Genomic DNA, 18,699 nt, shown 5'->3' on the forward strand with positions numbered 1-18,699 from the left:
GTTAGTAACATTTTAGAAAAAACTTTTTCAGAGATGTTCAACCAACAACTTGATTTATAATTTGTTGGTATACTTCCATTAACTTTTTTAAAATGGACTTCACCACAGAGCTCTTCAATGAATTAGGCATTAAACCTGTTTTAGCTATTCATTGGCAAAACTACATAAATATTTTCTCCAGCCAATCGCTATTTGTCTTAAAAGTGATTGTCGAATATTCTCTGGGTCTGTTTCTCTACTTAACTAAAAATCTTCAATTGTGTCTTTAATTTGTTTCAGTAAGGGAACGTTATTTTTTTCATTCTCAATAAAATTAGGCTAAGGTTTAACTTGCAATAGTAGAGAACCTTACAGATTACCTAAATAAATAATTCACAAATCCTTTGCAATCATACATGGGAGTGCACCCGGGGAGCAGTAGGGGATGCCATTCACCAATTTCAAGATTTTCTTGTGCTCACAAGATTGTATAACCTCTATCATATTCCTCCAATGATTATTAAAGAATTGGGGGGCATATTTACAGTGGGATATTGCCACCAGAACATCCCTTTTAGTGACGCTCTGGTGCCGATATCCCCTTGTCCTCATTTACAAAGCGGAGTTAAGCCACTTAACGTGGCTTAACGCCGCCTTGTAAATAAGACCCCTTTTCACACTTCACTTACCGTGAAAGGGGCGTGCAACTGGTGTTGCGGTGGGCGTTCGTCCGCAACACCCATTGCTTTTAAATGCTGCCCTATATTTACAAGAATGGGGCAGCGCCAAAAACTTAAGACCAGGGAATACCTGGTCTTAGACGGGCAAAATGAGGAGAAATGTCTCCTTGTTTTTCACTCTTTCCCTGTGTACTGCATTCTGAAGCACACATGGAAAGAGCAAATCGCCTTACAAGATTGTTTATGTGCAGGAAGGTGTCCCTTCCTGCACATAAACCATCGCCACTGGAGTGTAGACACCCTTGGATCATGGCACAGGGGGGCCTGTGCTGGCACTAGGCAGCTTCCTTATCGCTAGCACTAGGGGAAACACAGGGGTGGGCTGTATTTTTGTAAATACAGCGCATCCCTGCATTTAAAAAAAGTCAGAGCGCGGCGTTACCAATTTTTCCATAACACAGTGCGCCGATATTGTTGTAAATATCCCCCCTTATGTTTTCATTTTTATTTTTTATCTTTAATATGTTGTTTACAGTTATTCTTCAATTTGGCAACTATGGCTTTGGTGATATGTGGGGATCCTTGTTTATAACTTATTGTGCATTTCAAAGTCTACACTTTATTTATTGACACGTATAATAATACCAAACCTGTAAAGATAAACAAGAATGCAAAGTATACACTTGTGGATACTTTTGTATGGTGATTTGTATTGAAGCTAGTTCTTTGCTGATCAAAGACGTATACCTTAAAATGTTATAATCATGAAATAGAAAAGCAATTTCTGAACAATTTGAAGCTTTCAACTGACAGATGGAGTGAGTGGTCCAATTGAGTGGTAAGTCTTCTGGGAGTAGTCTACTTCAATAGAGAGAACTCTCCCTGATTTGACTGGATTACCGAGTGATCACTCTCATTATAGTCCAACACCTTAAAATATCAAATTGCTATGTTAGCACAAATATACAATCAATGAGACAAAGATTGTAGCTGAATTGAAAAGTTGGTGCAGGTTGAAAGTCATTAGAGACAAAACCATTCAGACAGACACTCCAATTTATAGCTAACCAAATGCCCATAATATCTACTTCTTTTTTTCCAATACCAGCTGGAAAGTTGACTATAGGCACGTTATGCTGTAAATACTGAAGTAAATTATGCATTCAAGTTGGGAATACATTTCCATTAAAATCTCCTGCCATAACTAACATAGGATTGGAGTATGTATTCAATAAATTGTTTATTACACGTTGAAGCCCTTCCATAATATTTCCTGTTCCCGAGTTTTCATCTTTATGTAAGTACATGTTTATCAAGCTGAATACTTTAATTGTATTATTGTTTATTATTGTTCATGAATAACTCCACAGTTGACACTTGAATTTCATTTGAATCCAAGACTACTTCAACTAATCACTTGATTATTTTACTTGGGATCAATCTTAATTAACACCAGATAAATGCACCCTCCCCATATTTTTACTTAGCTCTGTTGAGGACCACAGCACCATCGATACAGGGATCTTTTGTAACCAAGGGCCCCATTAGTATGTCAGGCGGATCGCCACCGTCCTCATGGCGGTGGCGATCAGCTCGGCATATTCCCCCGCCCGCATGTAAATTTCCCCCTGCCACATTACCATGGCGGGGGAGACCCCGGCGGACAGAAAGACCGTCCGCCGGTTTTTCACCCGGTCGTAGAGATCGACCGGGCGGAAAAGCTGTTAATATGGTGGCAGTGTCTCGTAGAGGTGGAGAAGCGTGGCTCAGTGGTTAGAGGCGGCAGACCCGGAAGCTGAGATCGACCGTGGACCAGGGTTCGATTCCCCGCCACGGCGGGTCTCGGGCTCAAAATTCCACGGACTCGACAATTCTCGCTCTGGTGCCTACTCAACTCATGGGGTCACACTCTGCGACTCTGGGCAATAGCTTGCTTAATCTCCACTAAGGCCCCTCGTGGCGGGATGCCTGGCTTTCACCTTGTGGACACCCTGCCGGGGTTTCTCACAGGGGAATACCAGGACGGGTTCCCTAAGCAAGCGCCGGGACGCTTACGGGCAGCTGTGCGCTTTACAAGTCCAGCACATTTACATTTACATACATGCGGGGACATGCCTTGTTGCCGCCACGGAAAGGCATGCGGTTACCAGTATTGGGGGCCCGTAGCGGGTCCCCAGGTATTCTGGGGTGTGCACATGGGGGTTCCTATTGTACCCCCTGCATTTGACAGTACAACGTGGCAGGCACCGTGCGGTGCCTGTCACGTTATACTGTCTAATGCACAACTTGCATTTCTGGCATTGCGGAAGGCGGTGCCACCCGCCGCAATGTCAGAAATGCGGGATGCGCGGGACCACCGCACCCTTACCCGGCGGTCCGATTTCCCGGGGGTCCGCCCGCCATACTAATGAGCCCCTAAGTTGTTTCTTGCAACAATAAATTGTGATGTTCTTTTAATAAAGAATCTAATGCACAATCTAGAAATCTTCAGTTTTGATTCTATCCTAACCATGAATATTGCAGGTTAGTACTTTTTGGTTATAAGAGAACTTCATTACGTATACATCATCGGCCTAATGGGACCATGACTGGCCATCAGAGTAATTTACCAATGGGATGAAACAGTTATTTGGTGCATGCCAAGGAATCATCGTCTTGTAACAGAAAACTCAATTCTTTTGACATGACAATTCTCAAATTGTTGTTTGAGCTGTGCTTATTATAGTCATAGTTAAAGGGTGGCCATTTTGGTGAAATAAGTTTGCTTGTGAAATAAAATGAGACTGACTCCTTCTGCTCTTGACTCAAACCTGAGTCATGATTTAAAGCAAAATGTGTATTTGGCTCTTTCAACTGAATATCGGATGGAGTTTTTATGACCAAGCTGAGCGCTTTTATTGCTTCTTTGACTTTACATATACTATTCACAATGAATGGAGATAAGAACTTGACTTTATTCAGTTCTCTTTCCCTTCACTCTCCTGAAAATCATCAAGAGTAAGATCACATGAAGACATACCAATAATGGCCGGAATTTGTTTATAAAGTGAAAATAAATTTGATGTATTTAAAGGGCATACTTTTTTGCTTTCTTTCCTTTTCAATTTGTATCGAAATACAGGTTATGCCCATTTCTTTAAATCGGAAATCTGGTAGATAAAAAAATATGAGAGTTATTCTTTGACACAATTGATGGATTGATTTTCTTTTGGGGGACCAATAGTTGTTTTTTTTGCTTTTTTGTCACTATATAAGTGAGCACACGTATAGGAGTTTTGGATTTAGTGAGTGCGTTTTTCTTCAAATAATCAATCATTCGCACCTTTTATGGCCTCATCAATGTTTCCTTCCTAGCTTTAATTTGCTTTTTCTTCTTAGATTTTCATCACAAATATATCTTTTGCACACAAATAATAGACCGATTGTAATTGGAAAACAAATTCTGAAAGATGTAGAGTTTACTAACTTTGGGTAGCGAGAGATGTACTGAACGGTAACTGGATGTACGGAACTGTCTGCAGACCTTTGGGATGGTTTACATGGATTCTCTTCTTCCTCATAACCATAGACGCATTTCTCACAACAGGTTTTTTTTAATTAGGTGTCAACTTTATGTAATTCAGAGGAAATTTCTTTCAGGAGCCTAGTTTGATTTTGTTTGCCATTAATTACAACCAGGGCTGCTAATATTCCTTGGAAAGGCCCTTGCATTAATAACAAAGCATTAAGCAATTATGCAGATGATGTGTGATGTGTGATTTATATTTACATTAGATGTGGATGTCAGAAGTGGGTCTACTTCTATAACTTCTAGCAGGGTTTCCTTTAACTGTGAATGGGTTGGAGTAGTGGCAATCAACTTACTCATGGCTAAGTTGTCTCACCTTAGCCAAACTCCAATATGTCAGTGTTATGTACAGAGAGGTATAAACAGGGTAATACAAATAGCCTATGGATTTTCTCTACAATTAGTAATGACATTCATATGCTATTTCTTCAACAATTTCTTTCTGTATAACTGCTTCACTGGTTTCTAAATTAATTTTGTTTCCTGAGATAGTTATCTGCAAACCTTGCGCCTTGTCTCCCATTGTTTAATTTGGAGCTAAATTTAAATGCTTGGTAGCAAAATTCTCTGTTTTGGACAATAAAGAAGTATTCATAGACTCTTTCCTCTTAGAATTTGTTAACTTTTCACTTGCATTTACTTTAGTTGGTCTTATTGCAAGTATTTGTTTTAATCTTTAAGGTGGCCGAGAATAAGAAGAGTATTTTTGCCACTTATACAGGGAATATTGAGATACTTTCTCAAATATAGGGCTGGATATGTCATACTTTGAATTTAAGTTGACTCTCTGCTTAAATGGTCTCTGAATGTCCACAGCTAGTTGCTTTTAGTTCATCAAATATTTTGTTTCACTCATTCAAAAATAGAGATAAATTTCATGTAGTTTGTAAAAAGTTGAACAAAATCATTCTATCAAATAAACATCATAAAGATATTCCTTCTTCCTGTTCACTGTACCTCCACTCAGGAAAAGAACCCCACAAAATGTGAGGCATAACACAATTTGCACACCTTGTGCTCATAAATATAACCTCCTATCAGTCAATTGGGCCTGGATCATCTTCCAAGAGTAGAGCCAAGCCAAGAGGCAACTTCTCTGGATGGAAAGTGCTAACTCCACTCAACACGCTGCCCTGCGCGCTACTCCCCTGGCTCCTCAAGGGTAGTGAGCACAGTGGAGTCGGTGGGCATGAGCACAGACCTGACAGGGCACTTTTACAGGTTGAGGGGCATCATGTGGCTTATGTAAATCCCCGGGCATGAGCACTGAGCCACAGAATAGTACTTGAATAGGGTAGCAAGGAAGTAAAAAGGTATGACAATCCAATGCTTAATCACTCCCACAGGTTCCTGCCCTTCAGGCCTCAGGCCAAATCCAAAACCAAAACATTTAACTCCTTGCCTCCAAACACTATTTATCCAGGTCTGGCTAGGTTTATCGAGACATTTTCTCCTTCATAAGAATCACAGTACAGATTTAAAGTACAGAGTCCATAAAAATCAAAACTAGCAATGAAAATCGAATTGCAAAGTGATTCAAACCTGATGGTTGCGTCCACTGGTTAAAAGGGTTCCTTTAATACTGCCACGAGTCTTCAGAAAATCTTTGGGAACTGCAAAGGGCTACACATTAATTCAGATAGCCATGCACCCTCAAGCAGCCACAACCTGTAGCGAACTAGCAGCAATCAGAGGCTTTACAACATCCACAGCTCTTCCAGTAGTTCCACTGCCTCACAGCTTCACGACATTCCAAGGGGCGACCCGGAAGCATATGATAGAGTGGTAAGTAATCAAAAGGGTTGAGAGGAGCCTCAAGCTGGACCTGCAAGAGGTGAAAGAAGTTGGTTGGGTGAGCATAAGCACAGCAAATCAAATTTGTTTCAGGTCAAGGAACTGTTTCCAGTTATCGCAGGACAGATAATTTTTTGCCATGTAAAATAACTAACCATAGTTATCCTGCCTATTAACCCCTTCCACGCTCATGACGAGCTGGGCTCGTCATGAAGTAGCCTCCTCGCACGCTCATGACGAGCCCAGCTCGTCATGTTGTGTGGGATTTCCGATTTCTCAGCACAGCAGGGGAATATGCTGAGCATCCATGGGGTTAAAGAGAATGGCACGATATTGCATCTTTTCAGGATGAATATATTTGACTTAAGGATATTCATCCTGACAAAGGTATAAGCTATGTTGAAAGTTAGAAATATATGAAAGTTGAATTTAAATTTTACATATTTCCAAAGGGTGACCAAAATTATAGGAAATTGTTTGGATGTGGCAATCATGAATTTAGTATTGTCGTTTAGGATGTAAATATAAAAACGACGGGTAGATAACAGAGTAGCTCTTGCTTTGGTGAAGGCCATCAATAAAGGAAAGTGGCAGTACATTGTAGCTCTCGATGATTATCTACCCCATGCAGCAAGCTAATGAAGAAGCTTAAGAAACCTATCTCATCTGTCAAAAGCTTACACCAAATTGAATATAATCATAGCCTGTGCATTCATGGGTGCGTGGGCATGTTCCAACGTGTAACAATAAATTGGTATGTAGAGAGAATTGTGCCCATCACTGAAACGGAGCAGATGTATGAAAACATTTACTGATTGCAAACCCTGCGATTTGGTAAATCCAGTAAATGATCTTATGGAATGTACTAAACACAATTAGTGATTCTGTAGCAGGTTTCTGAATTGCTAAATGGGGTTAGGAAACCATACTTAATCGGTATTTCAAAGGTGGCTTTTTTTGGCATCCCTTCCAAATACCAATACCTTATGGTGTATGTTAATATTTTGCTATGAAAATCTGGTTGCAAAGCATTAGAATATTACTGAGTGGTGAGTAACCCATTCACGAACCGGAACATGTACTCAGAGGACTGCTACCACTTTGTGACTGGTCAACAAAAAGGGAAACGAGCAGCAATTTTTTTTTTAAAGTGATTACTTTTTTTTAAGAACTCCCAGGCCTAATGGTCTGCTGAGCCGAGCAGGCGACCATACTTGAGATGGTAGGTAATCATAATAGGCTGCACTTTGAGGTCTTCTTCTTCAATATCCATGAGGTAGCTTGGATTCGCACGTATTATGAATTGAGATTTCGCAACATTGTTGCACTATAAAAGCCATGGAGCAAGGAGTTCCTGTTTTGTTAAAGAAAGTTTGTTACATTGCCATACATCTTAAGTGTTCATTTACAAATTTCATATCAGCACATTGTAAAATATGGATAATCTGATTTTTCATCATCATCATAATAAACTTTATTTCGGTCATTATGACCTCAAAAGTACATCAAATACATACACATGAGTTAAAAAGGGAAAAAAATAAAAATAGAATAAAAATATAAAATGACTTCATAATACATTTACATATTTTTGTGTAAGTAAAAATATGAATAAGCGTCAATATATACGAAATTAAAGGAGAAAAGTAAAAATACAGAAATTCACGAACCTGACAGAATATTCTATACCTTTAAATACGGGACCACAAATCGTGTCGGAGGGGGATGGACTGGACTGTAAACAAGGATTCATCCACGGAAAGTGCATAATGTGGATAATAAATAGATAAATAAATACATCATTTATAAAAAAAATCATAAAACGATGACACATCTTATCTTACAAATGTTAAGATAGTCCCCCCGTTGAAATTGTTCCCTGCTAGAGGTTACTTCTACACATGAAATTTTTATGATATTTGTGGAAGTAGACTAGATGATTCACACATTGTTGTCATAACAACATAACAAGACTATAGATTTAAAACCATCATAAATTGACCATGGGAGAGTGGACTACCCAACTTGCGGAACAGTGAAATAGTTACAAATCTTATATAGGAGCATCTATCGCCTGTTGGAAGGATTTTAAATAATGCCTACGAGAGCACCACATAGAGAATAAGAAACCTGTGACTGAATAAACAATAGGGATACCTGTATCATACTTGAGGATCCTAAATGCCTCTGAACAATGTATGGTTCCAAGGTTTCTACAGATCTGCACCAGCCAACGTTTTCTTGCTTTATAGTGGCCAGGGCAGCTGAACAGTACATGGAGTACTGTCTGTACTGTACTGATTTTTAATTACTACGTAAAATTCAAAAGATATTCTTCCTTTGTCTGCTGCCTTATATTTAGGAAGTTATTTGATTGCCTTTACAGATGTTTGCTTACTTACAGGTTTGCTTAGTACTTGAGTCCTAATCTTGACTAATTTGCACATGCATATGGGCTCCAGGCAACAATATACTTATTAGGTTTATATTTACATATATTATAGAAAATGTATAAAAAAATTATAATTTACAAACATAAAATGAAAATGTACTTTAAAATAATTGCAAAGAATAAAAAGTCATTATTTAAACATACAATATGAATACCAATTAATTATAATTACGAACACTAGATATTAAAAAATGTAAAACAATTATACAATAACAACAATAAAATATTAAACAACTTAAAAAACAGATACAATATTAGACTTGTAGGGATCATATTTACTACTCCTACTCCAACCTGACCAACAGTAGGGAAAGTGTTGGATTTTGGAAGGGTCATATTTACTACTCCCAAATATAGATGTAAATAGCAGTACTAAACGGTTTGGACTTTGAGGGGCTTATATTTACTTCCCAGTCAGTTGTAAGCAATAGCAGGGAAAGTGCTGAACTTTTGAGTTGTAAGATGTACTATTCCCATTCCAATGTAAGCAGCAGTAGAGAAAGAGTTGGACAACGGAAAGTTCACACAGTGATGTTTCAGGCAGCATCCAACGGATACAATGCAGAAAACATAAAGTCTCTCAATAAGCATAAGTGTGCATGAAAAAGCAAATATCAGTAATCTTTGCACTAAAGTCATTTCATACTCCACAGTCTGTGCTATAAATTTAGAAGCCAATAAAGCCATGTGTATTTTACATCCTCTCTCATCACTGGCCTTCTTCCCGACACAATAGAACCTTAACTTCTCAAAGAAACGTCTGTAAAATTAATGAAATGAAAAACATATGGCAAATACAAATCCGCATTTTGGCACTCATGAAATTTGTCTCGAACCGTTGATGAGGAAGGATTCCTCATTGGCCCTATCTCACCAGACTGCAGTCACACCTGTACGAATAGAAGTTCAATCTATATAAATGTGCATCTACAGTTCACACTGTGATGGCACAGATTCAGTAGTGTGACTATAACATCAGGGCCGCCAAGGTGAGAGGTGCACGCAGCCTGCCTTCTGTGCCAACTAACTTTTTTGACATTGGGCCACTACTTCAGTATGTATTGACCTTTAAGTGTGGGCTGGAGTGTGGTCAATAGCCCCTCCGCAGTTCTGAAGGTGCTTTTATAGTTAAATGTGTGAATGACTAGGTTTTAAAGGGCTTGTTCATGTAAATGAGCCTGATTTTATTTCTTCTTTAACTTAAAGACAGACAGACAAACCTTTATTGTTTTTGTCCCATTTTAGGCAGGACAACATTTGATATAACATCTTAATAAAACAAACATCTCAGCCTTAGTTCATAGCTTATTAAATTAATATAATAAAGAATTCAATTTGGGTAACAGCATTTCCTATGCATTTTTCTCACTCCTTACAGTGAGGTACTAACAGAAGAAAGATCGCTGTAGTTGCCATTGCTCCTTACATCCCCATTAAGGTATCTAAATGTCTTTTAGCGGATTGCTTCTGCTCACAAAATTGACTATCAACACTTAAAGACAAGCTAGCACAAGGTTAATAAAAATTTTAAAAACGGCAAACAAATTGTAATACCTTACAAGAGGTCATTTCATTAGCAGAATTGTATAAAAGTGCATGCACATTATAAACAGCAAAAGTACCATTACATATAAAAAGCAGCTTTAAAACTCTCATACAGTGCTTATTCAATGCAGGTCATACCAAAATAAAATGATCAAAGACTTAATACTACAAGAGGCACGTATTTAGTAGGGAGGCAGCGTTGTCCAATTCCAGACTCAACCCATGGCTAGAATTTTTGAGAAATAACTTCTGACACTGACATAGATACCAGTTCCCTTTGGTTAATTTTAAAATAGGCTAAGGTGTTGTGAAACTTTTCCAAAAAGGTACTGTTATGCCTCTGCTCAATGAAGAACTCTTTCCACAAAAGTCTCCTTCGAGAGATATCGCTGGATGTATCAGCCGAAAATCCCAACCTAGAATAGGTGCTAGGCCCAGTACAAATGTACTCACCGGATCCATTTCTAAATGCAGTGCCGCTAATGGCCTATGTATTCAATTAATTTATTCTACGAAGGATTTAGTTTCAGTGGAGCCCAGGAAAGACTAACTAGCAAATACTCACAACCTCTAAGCCATAGAGAAAACAGGGAGGAATTACTAAATGATATAGCTGAAGAAGAAAGAAAAAGTACCTAACGCCAGGGACATTATAAAATAAGCTTAGTTCGTTAGCATGGTTCATGGATTTGGTGCACGCACAGGTTAAATTTATGGGTGGGTAGAACTCGCAGAGTTTCACTCTGTGGAATTCTGCGGTGTTACCTAAAAACTCCTTGAGATTTTGTGAAGTTCAGCGAGCAGTGGAGTTCGGCACGTCGCACTGTTTGCACTGATTTTTGATGCAGGGAGCTTGTCTCTTGCTATAAAGTCAGCACGAAAGGCACCAAGTGGCGCGCCAAAGGGTGCTTCTTCTTTCTGCTGCTTGAGTAAATGTTCTATTCGAGCCGCATCTTTCTCAATGCGAGCAGCAGCTTTCTCAATAAGAACAGTAGTGACCTGCCGTGACCGCCCACATTGAGAAATTTCTCTGTGAGGCAATCTAGCGCTCGATTTTCTCGTACGTGCTTGCCAACTTAACGATGGCCATCCATGCGCGAGAAGAAACTCAGCCATGCGGGGTTTGGCAGAATTTTTCCAGAACTCCGCACTCCAAGCAGTGCGCGGAGTGGGCAAAACTCTGCAAACTACGTCGGAGGAACGGAGTTAACTGCCAACCCCTCCTTATATAATATCTCTTGGATATCAATGATGTTGTTGATCACCTAAGATAATGCAAACATGACTTCCCGAGACTTAGTAGAACCCCTGTGCCTGCGTTATTATTCATAGAGGAAACCATCCTGGTCTCACAGACACCTAGGGTTCTCCAAAATTTACTGGATGACTTCAGGACATATTGTATTGCAAAGGGTTTGGAAAGAAATATCGGGAACACTAAATACATGGCCATAAATCCCCATAGGAACTTCAGAAGGAACATCAAGGTTGCTGGGCAAATCTTGGAGCACGTCTCCAACTTTGTTTAACAAGGTATAACACTTGATTCCAGACTGTCATGGAATCCACAAATAAACCAAGCCATCATGGTTTTATCACATGGCTCAAGTGCTGTTCTTAACAAATATAATGCATCTGTGAATAAATTGATCACACCGGCCCTAGAAATGTATAAACACAAAGCCCAGGCTCCTACTTTGTATGGGTCAGAGCTGTGGGGTATAGGCAATGTCAAACAGCCCAGACTTGGAGAGAATAAATTCATGAGAAGCCTATTAGGCCTACCAGTAGCCACATACCTAATACCTGTGTACAATGACCTGAATGTCAAACAGAGCATATTACAAACCTGCGGCCAGTACTTTACTGGATCAGACTATGGACAACACAGGAGTTGGTCCATTACAGAGAGGGCATTAGGGAACTATTGGAACTTGACAATCACTTAAATTTGTCTTGAAATGGCTAAATAAGCTTGGCCTTTCCTTTTATTGGACTGAGCCACAATTATTGACACAGAGTTCAAAGGATCACTTAAAGCAAGTATATTAGGAATATGTGTTAAACGCCTTTTATAGTAACCCAAACCTAGCCATATTGACAACCCATCCCTTGCTGTTAAGCCAGTGCCATGTTTCGAAGATTTCCTAAACGTTATCCAACCCCATAAGCCAAGAATCCCATACATGGTATTTTGCTATGATATACTCCAAATTAAGGCCTATACTGTCACATAATGAAGCTGTTTGCACTTCATGCACTTTATGCACTCTAGGCTATATGGAAGATAGTTCACAATGTTCTGTTTTTTCCACAGCCTATGGTAAAATAAGGAAGAAATGGATCTGCCCATTATGCAAAAGATTAAGGTTTAGGAGTTATCAGAAAGCTCTAACGGTAATGAAGAGTGATACTGTGCCATATATAGTTCATAACCTATGCAAATACCTGATATCAGAAGGATTTACAAGGGGTGAGGTGGGCCGGAAACTGTTATGATGAATGACTCAGTTGCTAAATGCTATTGTAAATGAAGTACTGTAATAGTGTTGACATGTTTTATAACAACCATGTACATATTTTATAGATTTTAAGGAATATCAAAGTATGAAATAAAAATATTTTTAATGTATACTTTTAATGGTCTAGTTCAACTAAAATCAGCCGCGGTCCGTGCAGGTAACAGCGGTGCGATTTCGAGGGACGAGGCAGGGGGAAAATTCATTATTTATTTAATTTTCCCTCTACATCGTCCCTCGAAATCCCCACCATGTGGCCCCACTGCTGTTACCTGCAGGGACCACGGCTGACTGTAATAAAAGTTATTGATTGTATCTCTTGGATAAATTGGAACTGAAGTATTTTCCTAGATAGAAGTATAACTTTAACTCCTCTAATATTTCAGTTTCCAGGTGCCATGTATATTTACTTGTTTTAGTTGACAATTGCCTTTAGATATAAAAATGTTACTTTTAGATATGTTTATTTGTAAAAAAAAAAAAAAAAAAGAGCACTTGCATATGATTTAAGTAAATGTAGCCTTTTGTGTAGGCCCTATTGGGTAGGATCTAATACAGCTATGTTGTCTGCATCCAGCAAACAACACTCCTGCCCTCCCCCCACCCACCTTAGGAGGTCATACACATGTAGGGAATAAAGTGATGGGGTAAAAAGGCAAATTTGACTGGCACTGAGGAAGTGAATGGCAAGGAGAATGCAGGGTTATGTTCAACCCTTTATGAATAAGGTGTGTCCCTATTTCTGTGCCTCCTACACCCTAGGAAACACGCCATGATATAAATATTGTGTATAGCAGGTCTACATGTCAACTATGTCAGTTGCTCACATGCAACATTATTTAACAAGCACATTTTTGTTTTGTGAATTCATTTTTAACACAATATGGTTTTCCAATGTGTGCACACACAGATTGGAAATTTACAGTTCCTAAATCTGGCCAATTGAGTTTCATTTCCTATATGAATGCAAATGATACGTTATGAATATTTGACATTGTTGAAGACAACAGGATGTAATCTCTACTAATTGTTATTTCCTGGTTTGAGTCTTTTAGGGGTGACTTTGTTACTATGTTTGCAGTTTTTGTGCTGAAACAAATCACCGACATTGATAACAAAGTACAGCGAGAAAACCAATCCCAGCAAATCAACGCATTGATGGTGTTATGCTTTTAACAAATTCGCCTGTCAAATACTTATCATGTAACAGTGCTAGGACTGGATATTCTCACTAATAAAGGTCCGAGAGAAGGATGGTTTCACTCCACCCAGTTTTTTCTCTTTAACGCATGCACTTAATAATTTCACTGCAGTTAAATATACTCAATGCATTAATGTGGTGCACTGTGTGCCTTTGTCTAAAAGTAATGTAAATATCTATAGTAATAAATGAACTCATTTTACAGCACATCAGTGTCTTGTGATGCAAACTCTCATACTCAAATTACTTTGATCTGTTGCAGTTGACGGTGGATGGTCCTGCTGGTCGTCTTGGTCCAAGTGCTCGGCAACCTGTGGCGGTGGGCATTACATGCGGACCCGCTCCTGCTCTAATCCAACTCCTGCAAATGGAGGAGATATTTGCCTTGGGCTCCATACCGAAGAAGCTCTTTGCAACACTCAGCTGTGTCCAGGTACCACTTCCTCTTTCTAAAGTAATACTTGATTAGGAAGAAGTATGACAGAGTTTGCTAAACTTGCCAACCATTAACACTTGGCTTTTTTCCAAATTGAATTCTATGTGTTTCATCTTGGCACAATGAGCCAGGGTGTTAAGTGCTGTTTTCAAGCCAACTTCCTTGAGGTCTAGCTGAAAACATAATTGCTGAAAAACAATATACAGATTTTGGGGTGGGCCTATCCATGTTGGGTCAAATGCTCACAAACGTCACTGTTAAGTAAATATGGTGCTAATGTACATCTCTGTTTGAAATCCATATAACAATAAATCCTGTTGATAGCCTTCTGTTGCATAGCAGGTTTTCTTATTGGCCTAAACACGTACATACTTTTCAACACTTTTCCAAATGTTGTTGAATTAGGCTCATATTTTGGCCAACATATATTATATTAATGTTGCTGACTAAATTCCTCACAAACATTGACTCAAGGGAGAGCAACATTTAAATTGCACTTGCAAAGTTTTACAGAGTTAAAAAAAATGCAGGAAGATTGAGGTATGTTTAACTTTGAAAAACACACTTTTCAAAGATTTGTCTTGTAAGATATTTTACAATATTTTACAAGACAAATCTTTGCAAAATATTTCTATAAGTGAAGGCTGGCTTTAAAAGCATTTTTTGCTGAGATGTTTATTAGCAAAGACTACTTTTGCAAATTAAAAATATTTTGCTCACATTTTAAGCCATGCAACCTTTGGAAAAATGTCACAGCTTGTGACATTTTTTAGGACAATTTTGCAGAAGAAAAAAGTTTCCATCTTTCCACAACACTTTGTGACACGTGCTCCCGGTGGAAATTAAAAAAGTGAAAGATTGCCTCAGAATTTGCACACAAGAGGACACATTTTCCTATTTTTAAGGCACGACTTTCCAGTCATCCCTAAGATTCAATTTGAGGAACTCGACTCAATAGTTTAATGCATAAAACATTGGCGTTATCTACCTGAAGACTGTAAACAATAGTGAAACAGAACTTCAAAATGTTAGCTGCTAATTTATTGAAGAAGTGATCCGGGAATCGAGGTCAGGAGAAAATTTAGCAGAGAAGTGAAGGCCATTTCTATCAGCTCAACCTCATTAGATATGAGCTCTGTAGTCCACTGGTCAGTTGGCATGCTGAAGCTTCTTTAGCTGTGTCAGTGTTTTTCAAGCCTATCTTAACCCCTTGACCGCGGCGAAAATTCCGCCGCGGTGCGGGTGATTTACGGCCTGGGCGTGGTTTGGACGCCCCCCGGCCGTCCTCCGCACACGCCCACTGTGACTTCGGATGGCCGCCGGCGGTCCGACGCATGGAAGGGGTTAATGTAACCTAACATATACAAAATTCATGTTATACTTCTTAAAAGAGATGTCTGGACATGTAGGCGTTTGTGCTTTACTGCCACTGCTTTAACCCCTCCCATGCTGGTGACGAACCCCAGCCGTCACGCCCCGAGGAGGGCGTGTGCTGATGACGGCTGGGGTTCGTCACGGCCCCGCCCTGTTCGTTTGTTTACCGCACAGGGGAAAAATCGCGGCCGCAGCGAAGGGGTTAAGGGGCCTCAGTCATTTCGCATCCTAGTCATCTGAAAGAAAGTCGTCGGCTATCGTCTGAGCAGGGTCACTGTCCAGCCCTTGGGGGTGTGTACAGAATGATGCAGGAGTAGGTTCCCTTTCCAATTAACTGAGCAGTAACAACAGCAGTTTATATTGTATGTTGAATAGCCCTAGGCCTACTACCGTGAAATGAACATTTCAGGGCATAATTATGTTGGCTTTGCCTCGTACGTGCACCACGCAAAGGGGTGCAAGGGCAAATGCAAAGCCTGAGTAGGATTTATCAAGCCATGCAAGGCCACTTTAAGGGGCTCTGATTGGCTTGATTAATCCAGAGTAACCCAACGCAGTGCAATTTTTTTCTTGCTTTACTCTGCCCCAGGGAGGCAATCCATGGGTGGAGCGTGAGTGTTCCACGCATCTACCATCAGTGGTAAACCTAGGAATGCGTCAAATTTGGATGCCTCCCCAGAGAAATATCTTTGTTACTCCTTGTTACTTCCTCTTCCTATGTGTGCTTCATTCTGCAGCATACATAGAAAAGGGAAAATGCCTCTCAGGATTGTTTTTGTGCAGGAACGTGTCCTTTCCTGAACAAAAACAATCCTGCTTACAACGCATGCACCCTTGCACCATGGTACAAGGGTGCCTGCATTAGCGCAAGGCATCACATTGTGCGTCAGCACTGAGAAATGACAGGAATGCACAGTAGCGGTCGGCAGCAGGTGTTTCTGCAGGGCGGTGACGTGGGCAGGGGGAGGGGGGCAGGGTGGGGAGTAGTAATGTATGGATTACAGAGTTTTGCAGGTAAGTAAACATTTAAATAAATAAAACGAATTTCGTTGCGCGCACTGCATCACCAAATGTGATGCAGTGCGCGCAACGAAATTTGTTTTATTTATTTAAATGTTTACTTACCTGTAAAACTCCATAATCCATACATTACTACCCCCACCCTGCCCACGTTACCGCCCTGCAGAAACACCTACAGCCGACCGCTACTGGGAATGCATCTTATTATGTTAAATACGGCGCATTCCTTCCCTTTCCTTAATACGCAGCGCAGCAAGGTGACTGGCTGCATTGCGCTGCATGGTAATTTCATAAATATACCCTTATTATATACGCAAAAAGAAATAGGCTTAAAGAGAAAAATATATTATTACTGATGCCACAGTAATCTCAATTTAACCTCCCACATCTGAAAACACATGATACAGGTATTTGCTCAATCGTCCTTCCCTTAACGTCCATGCTGAATCTAGTTCTATGCAAGTTCTGTTCCACCAATACATGTCCACATCTTCACCAGCGCTCATCATTGACATCATGATGTCTTCAAACTCAGGCATGTTCTTTACCGCTGCCTCCAGACATCTATGAGTGCCCCCTTTATAGCTGCTTCCCCCCCTCCCGGCCCGTCACCCCGCCCGGCCCCGGTTCTACTGCACCAGCTGCACTTTTGATAGCTTCACCCCTGAAGAAAGCAACCAATAAATCTTATTTATTTGGTGCACACCACAAGCTGAATTATCTCAATGCTTGAATAATATGTGTTACTATTTCTTCACTCAATAATAGTGATGTTATCAGGTATTCCAACCGGTGACTCTCAGATCTCTGGGTGAGCAATACACACAAGAGAACGGAAGGGCAATTTTTGCTTTCCTGTTGCTACCTGGAAAGTGGTTTGACAATATCTGCTTCAGGGGACAACCTGGAAATATCTGTTTCCCTGGCGCTGCCTGACGAACCATACATTCTAACCATGCAAAAGAGATTTTAGGTATGAGTTTGTGATTAAGGTGACTAGGCTCGAATGCAGTATTTCTCACTTATTTGTTAGACTTCTTGTGAGGGAAGCAGTAACCACATGTAAATTAGTCTGTTAATCATGGCTTTTGGAGTGTAAATTGGACCGGCACTGTTGCTCAAAAATTGCTAAAACTGAAACCACTTTTAAATGGGTGTTTGAAGTCCTAATTCAAGGATTATTTTTTTTTTTGCAATGATTGCAGATTAGTTCATGTTAAAGCTTATTGTGCCAGGAACATCTCGGTTCAGAGTTCTCTCCCAAAGAGTATATAGAAAATTAAATCACCCTTCGCCACTGATGGTATAAGAGAGGCGAATAATGCCTTTTAAATCAAATTTGCCAACATTTAATAGGATTATGAGCCTACACGACAGACTAGAATTACTATTGAGGTGGCACAGGTAGACTTGGCAGGGGAAGCACCTTGGCCATCTTGTTAGAGATGCTGCCTTGTCACTAAAGGCTATCGCATTTTAGCTACCATAGTCGCAGAAATAGGCTTTAAAATGCACTGTTCAGTTCCATTTTGAAAACAAAATTCCCGGGTGTGGAACATTAGTGTCCACGCATCCTTTCCCCTCCACTATTTAGAGGACCTACTTGCTCGCAGTATTTTTTTTATACAGATCTGAGGCTTTGACTCAAAGATGCGCCCACTTAATAGTGATAATTACTTGTTTTTACATAGCGCTAAATACCACGCTTCTGCTATTCTAAGCACTTTAATAAGAGATACAAAATACTACCCATTTTATAATGCTCAATTTCCCCTGAGTCTGCCTTGTGGAGGTTCATATTCATGACCTCCATCCAGAGGTGCTCATTGTGCGGCGGCGACAATTCAACTCGACAATTTTGTTTTCACGTAATGGCCAAATTGTACCCTTTTTTACATTTCAGGGTGACGCAGAAAGTGAGGTTTATGTCGTTCCTACAACGCTCCTTTGTTGTAGGTTGCCTCAAATTCCTGGCAGTGCTCCCATTAGAAGATTCAAGAGCAGCAACGAGGCATTAAAATATTTGAAATTGGCCAAAGCAATCCCTCCTGAATGATGCATTCCGCATTTCTGCTGCGCACATATTATAAAGGATTTTTCATTCTTCCAAAGACTTTTTCAGAATGCTGAC

The 18,699-nt window shown here is 39.9% G+C and overlaps 1 protein-coding gene across 1 annotated transcript in view; it reads left to right on the forward strand.

Annotated features, from left to right (window-relative positions):
- Positions 1-18,699, forward strand: part of SEMA5A (semaphorin 5A) — a 1,863,338-nt gene that overhangs the window by 1,800,272 nt on the left and 44,367 nt on the right. The window contains exon 19 of the mRNA XM_078687625.1: positions 14,001-14,171. Within this exon, the coding sequence (XP_078543751.1) occupies positions 14,001-14,171 (171 nt within the window). The remainder of the gene's footprint in view (positions 1-14,000; positions 14,172-18,699) is intronic.

The sequence above is a fragment of the Lissotriton helveticus genome, chromosome 4_1 (assembly GCF_964261635.1).
Source record: "Lissotriton helveticus chromosome 4_1, aLisHel1.1, whole genome shotgun sequence".
NCBI lineage: Eukaryota > Metazoa > Chordata > Amphibia > Caudata > Salamandridae > Lissotriton > Lissotriton helveticus.